General features: G+C 41.8%; 1 protein-coding gene across 5 annotated transcripts in view; it reads left to right on the top strand.

Annotated features, from left to right (window-relative positions):
• mast4 (microtubule associated serine/threonine kinase family member 4) overlaps positions 1–19,088 on the top strand; it is a 528,952-nt gene that overhangs the window by 160,263 nt on the left and 349,601 nt on the right. Inside the window, exon 4 of one of the 5 annotated variants that reach the window (XM_041186024.1) lies at positions 11,114–11,152. The exons of the other annotated variants lie outside the window; for them this stretch is intronic. Within the exon in view, the coding sequence (XP_041041958.1) occupies positions 11,114–11,152 (39 nt within the window). The remainder of the gene's footprint in view (positions 1–11,113; positions 11,153–19,088) is intronic. 5 annotated transcript variants of the gene reach the window in all.

Below are 19,088 nucleotides of genomic sequence, written 5' to 3'. Positions count from 1 at the left end.
CTCAACTATTTACAATCTACGTTATGACTTAGATAAAGAGACAGAGAGTAATGTATTTAAGTTTTCTGACCATACAAAGCTAGGTGGAAATGTAAGTTGTGAAGAGGTTGCAAAGATCAAGGTCAGCAAGGTGGCAGATAGAGTATAATGTGCGTAAGTATGTGTCTATTCATTTGGGTCATAAGAATAGAAAAGCAGAATACTTTTTAAAAGGCATGAAACTTGATGTTTAGAGAGCCTTGGGTGTATTTGTACATGTAACACACAAAGATAGCATGCAGGTAAAGCAAGCAATTAGGAAAGCAAATGCCATGTTGGTCTTTATTGCAATGGATTGGAGTACAAGAATAAGGAAGTCTTGTTGCAATTGTATGGGGCTTTTGTGAGATCCTACGTGGAATACTGTGTACAATTTTTGTCTCTGTATTTAAGGAAGGATATACCTGCGTTGGAGGCAGCACAATGAAGGTTCACTAGATTGGTCCCTGGGATGAAATGGTTGACCTGTGATGACCTATGATTTATGACTGAAATGAGAAGGTATTTCTTTACTCAAAGGGTTGTGAATCTTTGGAATTCTCTACCCTAGAGAGATGTGATTTACCATCATCTATCATTGAACATGTTTAAGGCTGAGACAGACTTTTGGACTCTTGAGGGATCAAGGGACATGGGCAGTGGGTGGGAAAGCGCCGTTGAACCCAAGATCAGCCATACCATATTGGATGACAGAGCAATCTCAATGGGCTCTAAGGTCTTCTGCTTTTATTTCTTATATTCCACTGAGTAAGATTCTTTTGGTGCCCATGGTGGGTGAGCTGTTTTTGTGGAGAGTACATTAAAACGGGCAAGAATAGTAGTTTTAGCAATGCTTTAGTAAATAGCTCTTCTGTTTATACTGTATTTAGATTGAATAGTTCCAGAAGATAATTTGAATAATAATGACCTAGTTCAATGTGATTTAAATGCTGTCTAAATTTGAGCATCTGTTCAGAATTAATTGTTGCCTTAAAGCCGTGCATGTGTAAATTGTTTATTTACCCAAATGACTAGATCCCTTGATAGGCTTGTCTTTAAAAATTATTTTCTCAAACTTTTCTCATGATCATGGAATGTTATTAAATTGTGACTGGCACATAACAATATCCAGGGAGGTAGACATGTCAACTTTTCACAAGGTTAAATAAACAATCAAAATGGATGAATGTTTGAATCTAAATTGATCTTTTCATGAGCTACAATATGTACTTTATTAACACAGCAATTCAGTTACAATAAAAATGTGCGATAGTGTTCATCACCATTCAGAGTTGCCTTGTGGGGGTGGGGAGCAGGGCACAAGAAATTTCCATCTGAGATAGACTTTCTCTTAAGAGAAAGTAGGCTCAGACTTCAGAAGAGTGGTTCCTGTTTGTTTTGTTCCAAAGGCACCTTTCATGGTGATCAATGTATTTGGTCATCTAACCTGGAGTTCTTATCTGATGGTTTATTTTCCTGAACTGTCATTTAGACGAGTCTGGGTTAGTGCTCTTCTAGTTCCTGGATGCTGATCTTGACAGTCAAATACAGAACAAGAACTAAGAACCCCAATCAAAACTGAACTTTTTTTTCGCCCTTTGAGGTGAAGATGACCATGTTCATCATCTGGCGTGTGTGTGGTAGGATTCTGGTGGGCTCGTAGGTGCCTGCTGAGGCTGATCTGTGCCCAGAAGGTTCTGCTGCAAGTGGAACAGATGTGTGGCTGGCTTGGGATATCCTTTCGTTGTGTTTTCTCTCTGCCTCCGATATGCGCTTACTTGCACAGTCCAAGTCTCTTATGAGTAGATTGGGCAGGAGCTTTGCTCTGTAGACTTTAAGTTTGGTAGGCAGACTCGCTCCTATTTGTTTCCAGACTAATGTCCGAAGTCTGCTGAAGGTTACACTTGCCTCAGCAATTTTTGCATGTGTCTCATCATCAATATGGACAGCTCGAGAGAAGTGTTGCTGAGATAAGTGAATTTATTCATTGCTGACATGCTCTGCTCATGGGCTGAAATCTTGGGCTTCGGATTCATGGAGCATGCTGGTACGTGACTTCAATTTGCTTCATGCTGATTGTAAGGCTGACGTTATCACATGCATTGGAGAATGAGTCCATGCTACATTGCATATTTAGCCCTGAACCAGCAGCTAGTGCACAGTCATCGGCAAACAGGAAATCGTGAAGTATGTCCTTAGAACACAGAAACATCGAAACATAGAAAATAAGAGCAGGAGTAGGTCATTCAGCCCTTCAAGGCTACTCTGCCATTCAGTATGATCCTAGCTGGTCCTCTATCTCAACGCCATACTCCCTTGATTTCTTTAAGTCCAGAAATCTAACTATTTCCTTCTTAAATATATTCAGTGACTTGGCCTCCATAGGCTTCTGTGGTAGAGAATTCCATAGGTTCACCACCCTCTGAGTGAAGCAGTTTCTCCTCATCTCAGTTCTAAATGGTCTACCCCATATCCTGAGACTGTGACCCCTTGTTCTCTCCAGCCAAAGGAAACATCATCTCTGCATCCAGTCTGCCCATCCCTATCAGAATTTTATATGTTTCATTGAGATTCCCTCTCATTCTTCTAAACTCCAGTGAATAGGGGCCTAGTTGGCTCAATCCCTCCTCATATTGCCATCTCAGGAATCAGTCTGGTGAATCTTTGCTGCACTCCCTCTATGGCAAGTGTATCCTTCCTTAGGTAAGGAGATCAAAACTGTACACAATACTGCAGATGTGGCCTCATCAAGGTCCTTTACAACTGCAGTAAGGCATCCTTGTTCCTGGACTCAAGTCCTCTCGCAATGAAGGCCAACATACCACTTGCCGCCTTAACTGCTTGCTGCACCTGCATGCTTGCTTTCAGCAATTGGTGTACAAGGACACCCAGGTCCCTTTGTACATCAACATTTCCCAATCTATCACCATTTAAATAATACTCTGCCATTCTGTTTTTACTATCGAAGTGGATAACTTCACACTTGTCCACGTTATACTGCATCTGCCATGTATTTGCCCACTCACTCAGCCTGTCTAAATCGCCTTGAAGCCCCTTAACATCCTCCTCATTACTCACATTCCTGCCAAGTTTTGTGTCGTCAGCAAACTTGGAAATATTACATTTAGTTCCCTCATCCAAATCATTGATATATATTGTGAATAGCTGAGGCCCAAGCACTGATCCTTGCAGTATCCTACTAGTCACTGCCTGCCACTCCAAAAAGTACCCACTTTTTCTCCTGTCTGTTTCCTGTCTGCTAACCAATTCTCAATCCATGCCAGTATGTTACACCAATTCCATGTGCTTTAATTTTACACACTAGCCTCTTATGTGGGACTTTATCAAAAGCTTTCTGAAAATCCAAATACACCACATCCGCTGGTTCTCCCTCATCTATTCTGCTAGTTGCACCCTCAAAAACTCCAGTAGGTTTGTCAAACATGATTCCACTTTCATAAATCCATGTTGACTTTATCTAATCCCATTGATATTTTCTAAGTGTCCTTTTATCACATCCTTTATGATAGACCTCCAGGGGAGGCAATGGTGTAGTGGTATTGTCACTGGACTAGTAATCCAGAGACTTGGGGGTAATGCTCTGGGAACCCGGGTTCGAATCCTGCCATGGCAGATGGTAGAATTTTAATGCAATTTTAAAAAATCTGGAATTAAATGACCGTGTAACCATTATTGATTGTTGTAAAAACCCACCTGATTCACTAATGGAAATCTGCTGTCCTTACCTGGCCTGGCCTACATGTGACTCCAGACCCACAGCAATGTGGTTAACTCTTAAATGCCCTCTGAGCTAAGGCAACAAGGGATGGGTAATAAATGCTGATCTGGCCAGTGACGCCCACATCCCATGAATGAATTAAAAAAAAACTCTGGCATTTTCCCTACTACTGATGTTAGGCTAACCGATCTGTTCCCTCCCTCTTGTATTATTTTACATTTGCCACCCTCCAATCTGCCGGGACTGTGCCCCAGAAACTACAGAATTTTGGAAGACGATAACCAATGCATCCACTATTTCCATGGCCGCCTCCTTTAGTACCCTGGTACGTAGGTTATCAGGCTCTGGGGATTTATTGGCTTTCAGTCCCATTAATTTCTCCAGCGCTATTGTTTCAATAATACTAATTTCCTTCAATTCCTCCTCCTCTCTGGACCCTTAGTTCCCTAGCATTTCTGGGAAGTCATTTGTGTCTTCTTCCGTGAAGAGTTGTTTAATTGCTCTGCCATTTCACTGTTTTCTATTATAAATTCTCCCGTTTCAGACTGTAAGGGACCTATATTTGTCTTCACTAATTTTTTTCTGTTTATATACTTATAGAAGCTTTTACTGTCTGCTTTTGTGTTCCTTACAAGTTTACTCTCATACTTTATTTTTCCCCTCTTAATCATCTCTTGGTCCTCCTTTGCTGAATTCTAAACTGCTCCCAATCCTCAGGCTTGCTACCTTCTCTAGCAACTTTTTATGACTCCTCTTTGGATCCTCAATTTCTTTTGTTGGCCACGGTTGGGCCGCTTTTCCTGTTGTGTTTTTGTGCTGGAAAGGAATGTATAACTCTTACAATGCATACATTCCTTCCTTAAATATTAGCCATTGCCTATCCATCATCATGCCTGTTAATGAAGTTCCCCAGTCTATCTTAGCCAACTCATGCCTCATACCTTTATATTTTGCTTTAAGATTTAGGACTCAATTTTCCAGTCCTCTGGCACCTCCCCTGAGCTTCGGGAAGACTGAAAGATTATGTACAGTGCCCCTGCAATTTCTACTCTCACTTCCTTCAATATCCTTGGTGCCTTGTCAACTTTAAGTACCAACAGATTTCTAACACTACCTACTTAACATTTGAACCCTTATAATGATAGAGTTTCCTCCTCTGTCACTGTGACCTCAGTAGCATCTGCTTCCTTGGTAAAGACAGATGCAACATATTAATTTAACACCTCAGCCATGCCCCATTCCTCCATATGTAAATTCCCCTTTTGGGCCCTAATTGACCCTACTCCTCCTTTTACCACCCTTTAACTATTTGTGTGCTGAAAGAAGACTTTGGGATTCCCCTTTATGTTGACTGCGAGTCTTTTCTCATGATTCCTCTTTGCTTCTCTTATTTGCTTTTACACCTCCCCTCTGAGCCTTCTGTATTCCGCTTGGTTCTCAATTGTGTTTTCTACCTGACACCAGTCATAAGCGCATTTTTTTCTTCTTTATCTTAATTTCTATCTCCTTTTTCACCCAGGGAACTCTGGATTTGTTTGCCCTACCTTTCCCTTTTGAGGGAATATACTTTGACTGTGCCCGAAGCATTTCTCCTTTGAAGTTAGCCCATTGCTCGGCTACAGTTTTTCCCATCAACCTTTTGAGTCCAGTCTATCCGGCCCAGTTCCGTTCTTGCCCCATTGAATTCAGCTCTCCCCCAGTTAATTATTCTTACTCTGGATTGCCTTTGTCCTTTTCTATCATCATCCTAAAATGTACAATACCATGATCACTGTCTCCTAAATGTTCCCCCACTGACACTTGATCTACTTGGTCCACCTCATTTCCAAGAACCAGGTCCAACAGTGCATCTTTTCTTGTTGGACTGGACATATATATTTCTGTAGAAAATTTTCCCTGAATGCCACCTAGGAACGTTTACCTCTCTCTGCCCTTTACACTACTACTGTCCCAATCTACAGTTGGGTAATTGAAGTCTCCCGTTATAATTACTCTATAATGTTTGCATCTCTCTATAATTTCCCTGCAGATTTGATTCTCTACATCCTTCCCACTAGTTGGCGGTCTATAGACTACGCCGAGCAATGTAGTTGCATCCTTTTTGTTCCTCAGCTCTAGCCAAATTGATTCTGTCCTTGAGCCCTCTGGGACATCCTCTTTCTCCAGCACCGCAATGCTCTCCTTACCCAATACCGCCACCCCTCCTCCTTTTCTTCCTTTCCTATCTTTCCTGAACACCTTGTATCAGGAATATTTAACATCCAGTTCTGCCCTTCCTCGAGCCAGTTCTCTGTTATCGCCACAACATCATATTTCCACATGGCAATCTGCGCCTGTAACTCCCCAATCTCATTTACTATACTCCGTGCATTCACATATATGCACAGTAACCCTAATTTAGACTTCATGGCTTTCTCTCTTACTCCGACTCCACCTATTGATTTACTATTCTCTATACTAGTGTTATCTGTCTCTTGCGAGTATTTTGTGCACCTTGATATTCCTCTCCAATATTCCCTCCTGGTTCCCACTCCCCTGCCGAGTTAGTTTAAAGCTCTCCCAACAGCACTATCAAAATGCCCTGTGAGGAACTCAGTCCTTGCTGAGTTCAGGTGCAACCTGTCTGGCTTGTATAGGTGCTAACTCTCCCAGAGCCATACCCAGTGTCCCAGGAATCTAAGGCCTTCCCTCCTGCACCATCTTTCCAGCCGTATATTCATCTGCCTTATTCTCCTATTTCTGTACTCACTTGCACGTGGCACTGGGAGTAATCCGGAGATGACTACATTTGAGGTCCTGCTTGCTAAATTTCGACCTAGTTCCCTAAATTCTGACCGCAGGACCACATCCCCTTTCCTACCTAAGTCATTGGTACCAATAGCTGTTCACCCTCCCCCAGAAGAATGTTCTGCAGCCACTCAGTGACGCCCTCGACCCTGGTACCAGGGAGGCAACATACCATCCTGGAGTCACGTTTACGACAGCAGAAATGCCTGACTGTTCTCCTAACTAATGAAAAGGAAGAATGCACAGGGCTATGGGAAGAAGGTGAGGGAATGGCACTATGTGAATTGCTCTTATGGAGAGCCAGCGCAGATACGATGGCACAAATCGATGCCTCCTGCACTGTAACAATTCTGTAATTCTGTGACTCTGGACTACCTAATTGTTTTCATCAACCAATCTTGATACTTAGAGAGGTAGGGCCAAGTGCTTCTAGAGCAGTGGAGTACACCATATCCCAAAAGGCCACCCAGTCATTCTCAGTGCAGTGCGTATCCATTTCCCCCATATGCAGGCTACTTGTGTGTTTCTCTGAGAGAAATTGCTTCGTGACTGCCCATTTGAGCCTTGAAACATGAAGCAGCCTCTGGGTTTTTATGCCCTGGGAGAGTGCCTAGGGGAATAGATCTTGATGTTTAACTTTGAAATTATATGACGGTGGTTGTGCTGCACATGGAAAGGATGCCAATGTCTGCTTGCCTCAGTAACAGGTGACCATCAGCTACATAATCCACCCGCAGATCAGGTTTTCATGGGATGCTTTGGGATTGGAACAAATTGGGAATATCTTCCCCTGGGAATAAGCCATAGATGATAATTTTTGACAATTATTTTCTGTGGAGAGTAATTATCTTTAATTTAAAAAAAAAATCCCCCCCCCCCCCCAATTAAGGCTACAGGTTATAGATGCTGGGAAGTAGGGAGGTAGTTTCCTCTGGCTGGGGAATCGAGAACATGGGGGCACAGTCTCAGGATATGCAGATGGTCACTTAGAACTGAGACTGAGAAGCATTGTCCTCACACGAAGGATTGTGAATTTTGGTTGTGGATTCTCCATTGTTGAAAAAATAATAAGGCTGAGATAAGCAGATTTTTGGACTCTTAAGGAATCAAAGGATATTGGGAGTGGACAGGAAAGTGGAGTTAAGGCTGATGATCAGCCGTGGTTATATTGAATGATGGATCAGGATTGAGGGGCCACTTAGTCTACTTCGGCTCCTATTTCTTGTGGCACTTCATCCTCACTGAATCCTAAGAATTATTGGGCCCAAAGTTCAATTCTAATCAATGGCGTAACAAAAGTTCTCATAATTTTTCTTTCTCCCCCGATAAGCCAAGCGGAGTCTTTACTGCTTCATTATTTTTAAGCATCTATGTTTTGACCTCAAGCCTGTGTGATTACTTTAAGTAGGTCATCGCTCAAAGAGATAAGAGTTGACAACAAATCAATATTTTTCATGGTACATTTGGAGATGTTGTTGTGATAATCCTGATCTCAAAGTTCATTAAAGTCTGAAATTCACCTTCATTTTCTGGCAATTTCTGCTCTTCACTGCTTTTCAAGTCTGTTACCATTTGAATTCCTGCAAGAGAAGAAATTAAAATATGGAGTTATACTTGAGAGTCCAGCTTGCGTTCAAGTGAAAATTAGTGTTTACCTGTAGGCTGAATAAATGTTTAGAGTACAGGCTTAAATTGTTCCTTTTTAAAGGCTGCCTAGCACCTACAGATGTGGATTTTAGTAGAATTCTGAGCCGGGGAGGCAAAAAGATTCCCTGACTTCCTGGGCAATTTTTAAATATTTCAAATTAAATTAACCCCAGTGAGAATATTCATTTTTCAACTAGACACCTTCTGGCCACTCCAGGTTGCCTCTGTTCAATGCCTGTGCTCCTTCTGAGTTTCTAGGGGTGGTTTCTGGGATAGTTTGTAGCGGTAGTAAGATGGCACTTTACCATTGCTGAGCAGATTTTGTAGAGAGGCTCCATGCCCGACGGCAGCTTCCCAGAACTTCACTGTCAAATGACATTTGAAGTTGGTGGAGAAAAGCCTCCTTAACAAGCTGGAATTGCCACAGTTGCATCTAAGGCTGCTGGTCCTCGGAGAGGTAACCAGGAGATGTGCTGGTCTAGGTCTGGGAGCTAGTGTGTCAGTTGGTAAGGGCTGGAGACGATAGGTTTGTTATCGATAGTGCCTTGTCTTCAGCAGCACCAGTTGGTCCTTTAGGTGATTGAGACAAGTTGCTTTCATGGGAGTTGACTGACACTGGGCTTAACCACTTGCCTGATACTGATCCATCCCGTCCCTATGCTACACGAACAAGCCCTTGCAATTGGGACTGATTATTCTGCCTTTTACGTGAATGTTGTTTTAACCTCGCTGTTCCCACCAGGTGAATTGAAGCTTGATGATAATTGTTAAAGTTGCTTTGTTACATAGTCGGTTAAACATGCAGAGCAACACTTCTGATCACGTTTCCTTAGGAAAACTTATTTGTGCAGCAATTTCAAAGAAAAACATGTCAAGTTACCTCACTAGTAAACTGACTGACTTGATTTATACTGAAGGTCTTCCAGCTTCTCATCGAGAACCGCTGGTTTTCTGAACTTGCCTCAGCCAAGGCCTACATTGCTTTTTTTTAAAAAAAACAAAAGGCGGCTGTTTTGTTCACCACCAACCCACAACAAGCGCACCCCGATCCCCAAAGGAAGGTTGGAGTTTAGCTTCTGATCCTTCCCTTTCAAACACATTTCATCTAATGTTCAGTAGGAACGAACATCGCGTTGCCACATAGCGTGGTTAGTTGTGAGCCCCTTGGCTGGAACTTCCCTGTGGTTTCTGATCATCTTGGGTATTGAACCCTGATGGTGATTTTGACTTCGGGTGAGAGGGGTAGCTGTGTCTGCTTTCCTGCCAGATAAACATCAGAGAGAACAATTTTTGTATTGTGTACAGTAATTCCTCAAATTCTAGCTCCGTTCTTTAAAAGGGTGACTTTAAAGAAAACAAAGTTAAGTGAATAAGATTTTCCCATAAGAATTAATGTCTAAACTGTAGTTAGGTTCCTCAGCAAGCCTCTTTTCCTCTGATCCCCAGCAACTCCCTCTTCTCCCGACCCCCCCCCCCCCAGCGACTCACTCTCCCCCGACCCTCCCCAGTGACTCCCTCTCCACCCCCCCCAGTGACTCCCTCTCCTCCGACCCCCCTCCCCCCAACCAGCGACTCCCTCTCCACTACCCCCCCAGTGACTCCCTCTCCCTCAAACCCCACCCCCCCCAACCCAAGGCAACTCCCACTCCCAAGTCTGTTATCTGGATGTGGAAACAGTGAATTGTTGGTCCTTTTGGACATTTGGAATGGTGTGTTTTTCAGTCCATTGTGGAGTTTTACTTGGAGCTGGTGTGCTTGGTCACCGCCTTTGTCCCTTCCGACACGGTGTGCTCGGCCAGTTCCCCGGGCAGCAGTAGCCACACAGCGGTCTGGATCTCCTGGGAGCTGATGGTACTATCCTTGTTGTAATGGGCCAGGTGGGAAATCTCACTGCAATTCACTCAAAAATATTGTTCATGAACGAGTTCATGATGCTCATGGCCGTGGAGGAGATGCCAGCGCAGGGTGAACCTGCATCATCACTTTGTAGATGTTGATGGAGTAACTCTCCTTCTTCGACCTTTGTCACTTCTTGCCGCCCTTTGCTGCCGGTTTCTTTAAGGTTTACTTGGCTTCATTCTCGGGTGCTGGTTTCTTCTCATAACCATCTTCAGTTTTGAACAAGTGAGGCAGCGAGTGGAGTGATGAAGTGGTTGCCAAGGGGTTAGGAGCGACATAATAGCAAAATTTTAAAAATTAATTCACGGAATGTGGTCTTCGCTGGCTGAGCCAGCATTTATTGCCCATCCCTAGTTGCCCTTGAGAAGGTGATGGTGAACTGCCTTCTTGAACTGCTGCGGTCCATGTGGTGTAGCTACATCCACAGTGCTGTTAGGAAGGGAATTCCAGGATTTTGATTCAGCGACAGTGATGGAATGATGATATATTTTCAAGTCAGGATGGTAAGTGACTTGGAGGGGAACTTGCAGGTGGTGGTGTTCCCATCTATCTGCTGCCCTTGTCCTTCTTGATGGTAAGTGGTTGTGGGTTTGGAAGGTGCTATCTAAGGAGCCTTGGTGAATTCCTACAGTGCATCTTGTAGATGGTACACACTGCTGCTACTATGTGTTGGTGGTGGAGGGAGTGAATGTTTGTGGGTGTGGTCCCAGTCAAGCAGGCTGCATCGTCCTGGATGGTGTCAAGCTTCTTGAGTGTTGTGGGACTTTGTTGTGACTTTAAAAGGATATATCCTCCCTTTTGCTTTGAGATAATGAAATGATGTTGAACGATCAATGTAAAGTGATGTATTACTGTACACCTAAAAAAGACTCGCATTTACATAGTGCCTTTCATGAGTTCAGGATGTTCCAAAACCATTTACAGCCAATTAAATACCTTTTGAAGTGTAGTTACTGTTGTAATGTAAGAAACTTTTCTAATAGGTTTTAAAACCGGGTTGAAAAAATGATATTTTTGTTTCAGTCACAGTTCCTCCTTAGTGCCAAGACCTGGAGGTGCAGAGTAAGTGAATGAATTTACTATATAGCTGTAAATAATGCCTTCCAGCGTCCCAGTTATTCCTTAAGCCATTCATCCTCTGTAATGGTTTCTCTGGTCTTTGCTGGCTGCTACATTGAAATTGGCTGAAGAAATGTCTATTAAACAGAATCTGCTTCTATAAATAGGACAGTTTAATGAGTTGACATAAACACAAAAATATTTTCATTTGTCTGTCAGATCTGACAGCCCATTCATACTTAACAAGGTTTTAGAGATAAGCTCCTTTACTACAGAATCCCTTTTATAGATTAGCATTAAAAAGCAATCATGACACATGCCTACAATGATTCTGTTTAGCCTGCTGTCTATGAACCTTAATACCCTCATAGCAATGCCCTCAGAACTCCTTAATTAAGGATATGCCTTAAAATTTGATTTAATGATTTGTAAAATCCGTAATTGTGGACAAATATTTAATCTTGGTAATTAAAGTGGAGGTTGGGAGAAACTGTGAGATATCTGGTTGAGTTGCAGGGTAGGATAAAACAAGTTGATCTAAAAGAAATGAAGAAAAGAAATCCTTATTAGCAAGCTTGTGAAAGAAGGCAATAGATAGAGAGTGGAATCAATATCATAGAGCGAAGGACAAACAAGGATGATTGAGCAATTGGAATTTCTTGGGCAGCTTTATGTGTATGGTGTCAATCGCAGGAAGGAGCTAGTGTATTGAAATGGAAGGCGAGGCTTTTTACATTGGATGGAACTTTAGGAGAAGAATACATTTACATGGAACTGTTTTTAAGCTGATCACATGATTGGGCATTGCACTGCTGCTGTCACTGACAACTATATAAATGCAAAACCATTAAATTAAACTCAAAGGTAAAAAAAAAATAGCTAAGCCTTCATGAAGAAAACAGATCAAAAACGTTTCTTGTCTTGCTGGCTTTCTGAGATTCATCTTTTTCCCTGCTTTCCTTCTTCCGTATCTTCTACCCCAGAGGGCTGTGGAAGTTTTTTTTATATACGTTCGTGGGATGTGGGCATCGCTGGCTGGGACAGCATTTATTGCCCATCCCTGGCTACCTTGAGACGGTGTTGGTGAGCTGCCTTCTTGAGCCATTGCAGTCCATGTGGTACAGGTACACCCACAGTGCTGTTAGGGAGAGTTCCAGGACTTTGACCCATTGACAGTGAAGGAATGGTGATATATTTCCATGTCAGGATGGTGAGTGACTTGGAGGGGAGCTTCCAGGTGGTGGTGTTCCCATGCGTCTGCTGCCCTTGTCCTTTTAGTTGGCAGTGGTCTTGGGCTTGGAAGGTGCTGTCTAAGGAGCACTGCTGCCACTGTGTATCAGTGGTGCAGGGAGTAAATGTTTGTGGAAAGGGTGCCTATTAAACAGGCTGCTTTGTCCTGGATGGTGTCAAGCTTCTTGAATGTTGTTGGAGCTGGACTCATCCAGGTAAGTGGCGAGTATTCCATCACACTCCTGATTTGTGCCTTGTAGATGGTAGACAGGCTTTAGGGAGTCAGGAGGTGAGTTACTTGCCACAGGATTCCTAGCCTCTGACCTGCTCCTTTAGCCACAGTATTGCATGGCTAGTCCAGTTCAGTTTCTGGTCAATGGTAACCCCCATGAATGTGATAGTGGGGGATTCAGTGATGGTAATGCCATTGAACGTCAAGGGATGATGGTTAGATTCTCTCTTGTTGGCGATGGTCATTGCCTGGCATTTGTATGGCACAAATGTTACTTGCCACTTGTCGGGCCAAGCCTGGATGTCATCCAGGTCTTGCTGCATTGGGATGTGGACTGCTTCAGAATCTGAAAAGTAACGAATGGTGCTGAACATTGTGCAATCATCAGCGAACATCCCCACTTCTGACCTTATGATGGAAGGAAGTTCATTGATGAAGCAGCAGAAGACAGTTGGGCCTAGGACACTACCCTGAGGAACTCCTGCAGTGATGTCCTGGAACTGAGATGATCAAATCATGCTCAATCATTGAGCATGTTCAAGACCAAAATCGATACATTTCTGGATACTAATGACATCAAAGGATATGGGGATAATGGGGAAAAATGGTGTAAGAAGATGATGATCAGCCATGGTCTTCATGGCAGAGCAGGCTCGATGGGTCAAATGGCTTAATCCTGCACCTATTTCCTATGTTCATATGAATGTCTGTTTTGACCTGGTGCTTCTCCCTCATTTGTGCTCAGGTGCACATATTATGTGGATTAAAGGATTGCAGAATTTAGGGTGTAAGTCAGTTATGCACATAATTACAATACTGTCCACTACATTCTCTGATCTAGTCGTTTTGTAGTACAGAACTTGAGTATTGCTGAAAAAAGAGGCATGTCTCAGCTTTTCAACTTGCACTCATCAGGACACTTGTAAGAATACCAATATAAGAGGAGAACAACAATTTACGCTTTATATGAAGGGAGTGCTGATTGGCTGGTAACTGGAGTTGCCATGGAAAAATGCACCAATGATGTTGACTGACAGTTAACTGCCAAGTATTGTTTGAAATTTAATCTAGGCAGCTTGACCCTGATTGGACAAATTTGTGAATAGCGTCCGAGCTATTTGCTTACCGTGCAAGCTTGATGCTGATATAGGGTACATCAAAGGCCTCCTGCAGGATAATAGCTACCCTGATCAGATCATTTCACACTGTACATCATGCAAACTCATGAACGGGCCTAAGGCTATCACTTTCAGCCCTGAAATATGCCAAGTCTAGCTCAGATTACCCTGGAAGTGCAAAGTATCTTAAAAATTTGGGCAACAGGTGAAGCTAGCTGTTTCACGCTGCTACTATGCAGTAGCAACATGAGTGGTATTTGCCACTAACAGGATGCTGCTGTCAAGCCAAAAAGATGTCCTGCTTATCACAGAAACGAGTAATGTTGTTTGAATTTCAGCACCAGTGTGATGCCGGTGTGGGCTGTACATCCCAAAGACTGGCTGATCGTATCAAACAGCATGTCCCAGCCGCTGTTTGCAACAGGTAGGGTACAGATCTTTCCCAACCAGTTCCTGCTTGCAAAAGTCAAAACACAGTGTCCAACATTAGATGTGATTCCGCGATTGGACAACATGTGCTAAATAATTCTCAATGTGCTAAGAATTACGCTGACAACCAATTTAAGATTGTTAGTCAGGTTCGTAGTGTGGCGCTTTTATGTGTATTGGAAGCTACACATATCAATAGACTGGGCCCTGTTCTTTGCAGACAGAAAGAGCAGATACATACATTGCACCAAAACAGTTAAACAAAGTAAGTGACAGCCATTCGCTGATTCATTCCTCAGAGCAATGCCTTGACCAATCAGAGTCAAGCTGCCTGGTTTAAATTCCAAACAGTGCTGGGCAGTTCACTGTCAGTCACCATCAGTGGTACACTCTTCATGGCAATGCCACTTGCCAACCAATCAGCACTCTTTTCATATATGGCATAAATTGTTATTTTCCTCTTATATTGGAACTCTTCCAAGAGTCCTGATGAGTGCAAGACGGACAGCTTTATCGTTTCTCAGCAATTCTCTGATATTTTAAGTCTGTCCATCAAATCTTCCATCTGAATGAATCCCCCTCCACCCCAGTTATGTAATTAGCTGCGAGTATCCTGCAAAAGCACTTGTTCAACGGAGTCTCAACTTTATTTTAATTACAATTTTTGTGCATTTTAAAAAGAAAGTTATACTCTGAGAATGGCTTTAAATAATTTGTTTCTGTTAGTGCATTTTTGTGGCATAAATGAAAGCCACCTTAAAAATGGAAAAGCTTTATGATTACAAGTTCTTTAAAAAAATATGCTTGAATGATAGTTAAATGAGTTGATATTTTAAAGCTGAAAGAAATACACTATTGTGGGTTTGAAATTTATTTGGGCTCTGATTATTTCTGCTGAGTTATGCCCATTTTGGGTTTGGCTGCTTTCTAATGAGATCTGGGTAGCGTTTTCCAACATCGGCAAGAAGGGCGCAGCTTCAGTGCAGTTTTGGGACGTGCCATGTGGGAAACTTCAGGCCTTTGTGCTTTTCTGTTTTTCCTTTCCTTGCCTTTCTTCACTCTTTATTTAAAAAAACAATTCTAACTTCCTATTGTGTAGCTTAACCTATTTGTAGCTGATTCCCACATAGCCTGAAATGGTGGTTCAGGCAGTAGCATCTGCCACCTGCAGCTGGGAAACTCAGCCGTGGTAATCAGGAAGAATTTTCCATATTATGGGAATATTTTTCCCTTCCTCATTACTGTTTGCTCTTTTGCCACTGGCATCCGAGCTCACCAGATGCCAGCAGAAACCACCCTATGCATTCTGCTTCAACACTTCATCTTCCAGGGTAAATCTCTGCTTGCTTGTGATGTATAATGTTAAAGAAAAAGAAATGAAAGTAATTGGTCCCTTTTGTTTAGTCTGGGAAAAACAGCTTTCATTTTCGCAAAGCATTTCTTTCTTATTTGTGGTCTCATTCTATTTTCTTTCATTATTTTTCATTTCGCTTGATAAACACAAGTGTCTTCATTACCACTTTTGATACCTTTTTAACTGAGTTTTCCTTTCACTACTGCTCTGTTTCCAAACATATTTAAAATGTTACATGTAGGATTTATTTAGTAATTTGCTGGTACCATAGAAGACAGACTCACGGGAGGTATATAACATTCATCTGTTGCGGTAAACACCAAAGTTGGCAGCAACCAAGTCTAACCAACATGATTGCTGTGTTTTATTATAAGATAATTGTATCAGCAGTATGTCACACTAGCTTGCCTCTAAAATGCTGTATCTACTGGCTTTAAGCCTTCTATGGGCTATATTGGCTAAACGAAAACCTGGCTTGTTGTTAGAGGGGGTATTATAGCTTTCAGTGAAGAACTGGACAAGATTCGTAAAACTGTTCTTAAGAAAAAAATTTGGGAGAATTTATCGGAAGTTTGTAACAATAGTGCTGTTAAATTCTAGCATCTAATGCTTATTTTAAATTTCTTCCCAGTGTTTGAGGTATCCCTGTGCCTGTAGAATACTGTTTTTTTTTAAAATACCAAAGGATACTGTAGAACTATACCCCAGCAAGAGTCGCACTATCAGGGTGGGGAATTTGATTTTTTTCAAAGAAAAGTGGTGAACACACTGGAAAAAGTAATAAATCGCTTGTTGGAGAATGTGACGACTTACAGATTGCATTGCACCCTGAAGCTTGCACCTTGCATCCTGAGTGGAGCACAGGCTCTGCTTCAAGTGAGAGTAGAGCTACACTGGGCCACTCTCTTGTACAGTTTTTGTTAGGGAAGGGAGGATGATATATGCCATGAGAATTCTGAACAAAGAAGGAAATTAAAATTTTAAAAAGAAGCCAGTTACAAATGTTTGCACTTTCCCAGTCTTTCTGTATCCCTGTGAGCCCAGTAGAGGCTTGATGTTGCCATTCATTCACTAAACCATTGGTTGACTGAATGACAGTAAACATGTAGCCAGCAGAGGGAACACTTACACCATCACACAGGGACAGCTTTTACAATGCTTGTTGCCGTTAATCATGGAATTCACTGGCATGTGTCGCTTTTTGACAACCTTGCTGTTCAAATAGACAATGCTTTGAGAGCTAAGATGCATCATGCCTTGTGTATTATACTGATTCAGGATTGTGCGATATAATGGGAAGTTTAAATGTCAAATCATTAGAGATTACTGGTCCACATCAATACCCCATAACCTAGCCCACACTTCTGGAGTAACTATTGTCCAATATAATTATTGTTTCTCATCTGGAAAATGTGGACTAACCTGGCACCTTGAAGGCTTTTTTATTTGTGAATCTATCGATATAATATTGGACTCTACAGCAGAAGTGGATCAAGCCATTTTTTTCTTCTAAACGTTATTCTTTATAAACAAATTGAAAAACATGGATTCATGTGCATATGTTGGTTTGGTTGGTCACATTCATACTGCCCGTGTTTGGGTATATGACCTAATGTTTTAAAAAGAAACGTGCAGTTTGAACCTGCCCTTTCATCAAATCTAATAATATGTTAGAGCTTTTATTGCAAAAGGAATAATTGTATCTAATCCACAGAATGGGTGTACTTGAAGCCTAATGTGTAGGAATTATCCACAGAACACTGCACACAGACACACAAAATATTTTCCATCAGAAACATAGTCTTATCTGTGTGGAGATTTAGACTTGGATATACAGAAAGTTTTGATATCACACTAGTTAGCATTTGTACTTTGTACTTGGTAAATGCAATCTTGAGGGGGAAAAAGTAGTAAAGCATGTTTTAAAAGTTTGAATGTAACTTCCCGTGCTTATGTTGGGCAGTTCCTTGCCTGTAATCTGAGAAATAGTGTATTATATACAGGGTGAGGCGTTTAGAGTGTAGTTATATTGATAGATGGCCACAGGTAAGACTGTGCCTTTAAGATCAGGACCTTCCTACTGTCAGTTCTTGTTAATTATTTGGTTCCAAAATACACAATTAATCTTTTTAATGACTATAATTTTTAAGCACGCATACTCTTTGAAATCAGGGTGAATCTTAATTTTAACAAATGGCAAGTCTTAATGAGTCCCGTCATTCAAGCTGAATATTTTGGAGATAATTACCTAAAAGGGGAAAGGTTGAGTCTTGCTGTTTTGCCACTGGACCTTCACATTGAGTAACAAATAAGTTCACCTGTGGTGAACTAGAAGGCTTAATATTCAGCATTGTTTCATTAATCCAATGATGCGAAAGGCAGAAAGAAAAGAAGGGGAAATTCTCTTGACTCTGTTTTCTGATATGCTGATGTGGGGCTTTTTAAAAGAGGACAGCTGCACCTGGCATTCTTACCTGTTTGTGTATAACCTTCTATTTCACTGATGCAAATACAATAAGATGCTTGATCTGTTTATATATTAAAGATATAAATTCACAAATGGATGTTTAAGGAAATGCGTGTGGTTTCAATGTTTTGTGTGAATACTGTTGTTGACTGGATTAGTGCATTTCACTGTCTAAGCTTGCTTGTGTGCTTCCAAAGTCACTGGAAAGCTGAGTGCTAGACGGGCTTTGCTATGCTGCCAACCAGCTGCGTCCCAGTTTCTTGCCGTCAAATCCAGCTGCTATCTTTGCAGAGGTGTCACCGCTGATTTACCCTCGTATTTGACCTTAAAGCTTGTTTTGAGCCCATTTGTCATGCCGAAGGGGAGAGCTGAGTTTTACGCGGATTCTATATCCTCCAAAATGATTTAAAGAGATTTACAACTATAGAAGCATTTTTGATTTCAAGCTAGCTAGTGTGTGTGAGCGAGCAATGCTGGAGCCCACTTGCTGCTATGCACAGCAGCATTCATGATCTCCTGAAGTTACTGGAGTGAATAACTAAAAACAGTCAGCTGACTTTCAGTCTCCAATCGGGATTGCTGTGATGTAAGTGTTTAGCAGCTGCAAGGATTAGAATTAGCATGGTGAGGTCTGTGGCACTGCAGCATGGCCATACAGTGGAAGAAATGAGAAAAAAGCGAGGGGTAGCATGGATGAGTCCAGCATTCTCCGGCGCCGAGGGCTTCAGGTAAGCAGAGGCATTTTATTCTTGAGGTGAGACAACGTTTGCACTGTTGGAATTTATTAATAACCTTTCATTGCATTCCTTTAGGGTGTTTAAGGAAAATATTGCAATGTACAAACATTTGTATCTTAATTTGGTATGTACGGTTCTGGAAAAGGTGGTTCTTTTAAACAAAATTTAGCTCTAAGAGGTGTCATAGGAAAAAGGCAGGCTGATAACTTGCAGGTACACTCAATTGAATTAGTTACTGACTTTGCATTGCATTATTTGAAAGGAAAGGAAAAGGCGCTTTGCCTAAACTACTCAGTCTGCTCTTTGGACACACTGTAGCTTTTACTAAAGTTTTTGAGAGCTAGAAGAGTGAAAATGACACATTCATTCTTG

Source organism: Carcharodon carcharias, chromosome 4 (genome assembly GCF_017639515.1).
Source record: "Carcharodon carcharias isolate sCarCar2 chromosome 4, sCarCar2.pri, whole genome shotgun sequence".
In the NCBI taxonomy this organism is placed as follows: domain Eukaryota; kingdom Metazoa; phylum Chordata; class Chondrichthyes; order Lamniformes; family Lamnidae; genus Carcharodon; species Carcharodon carcharias.
The sequence above is the reverse complement of the archived record's forward strand: the minus strand, read 5'-3'. Positions and strand labels throughout refer to the sequence as shown.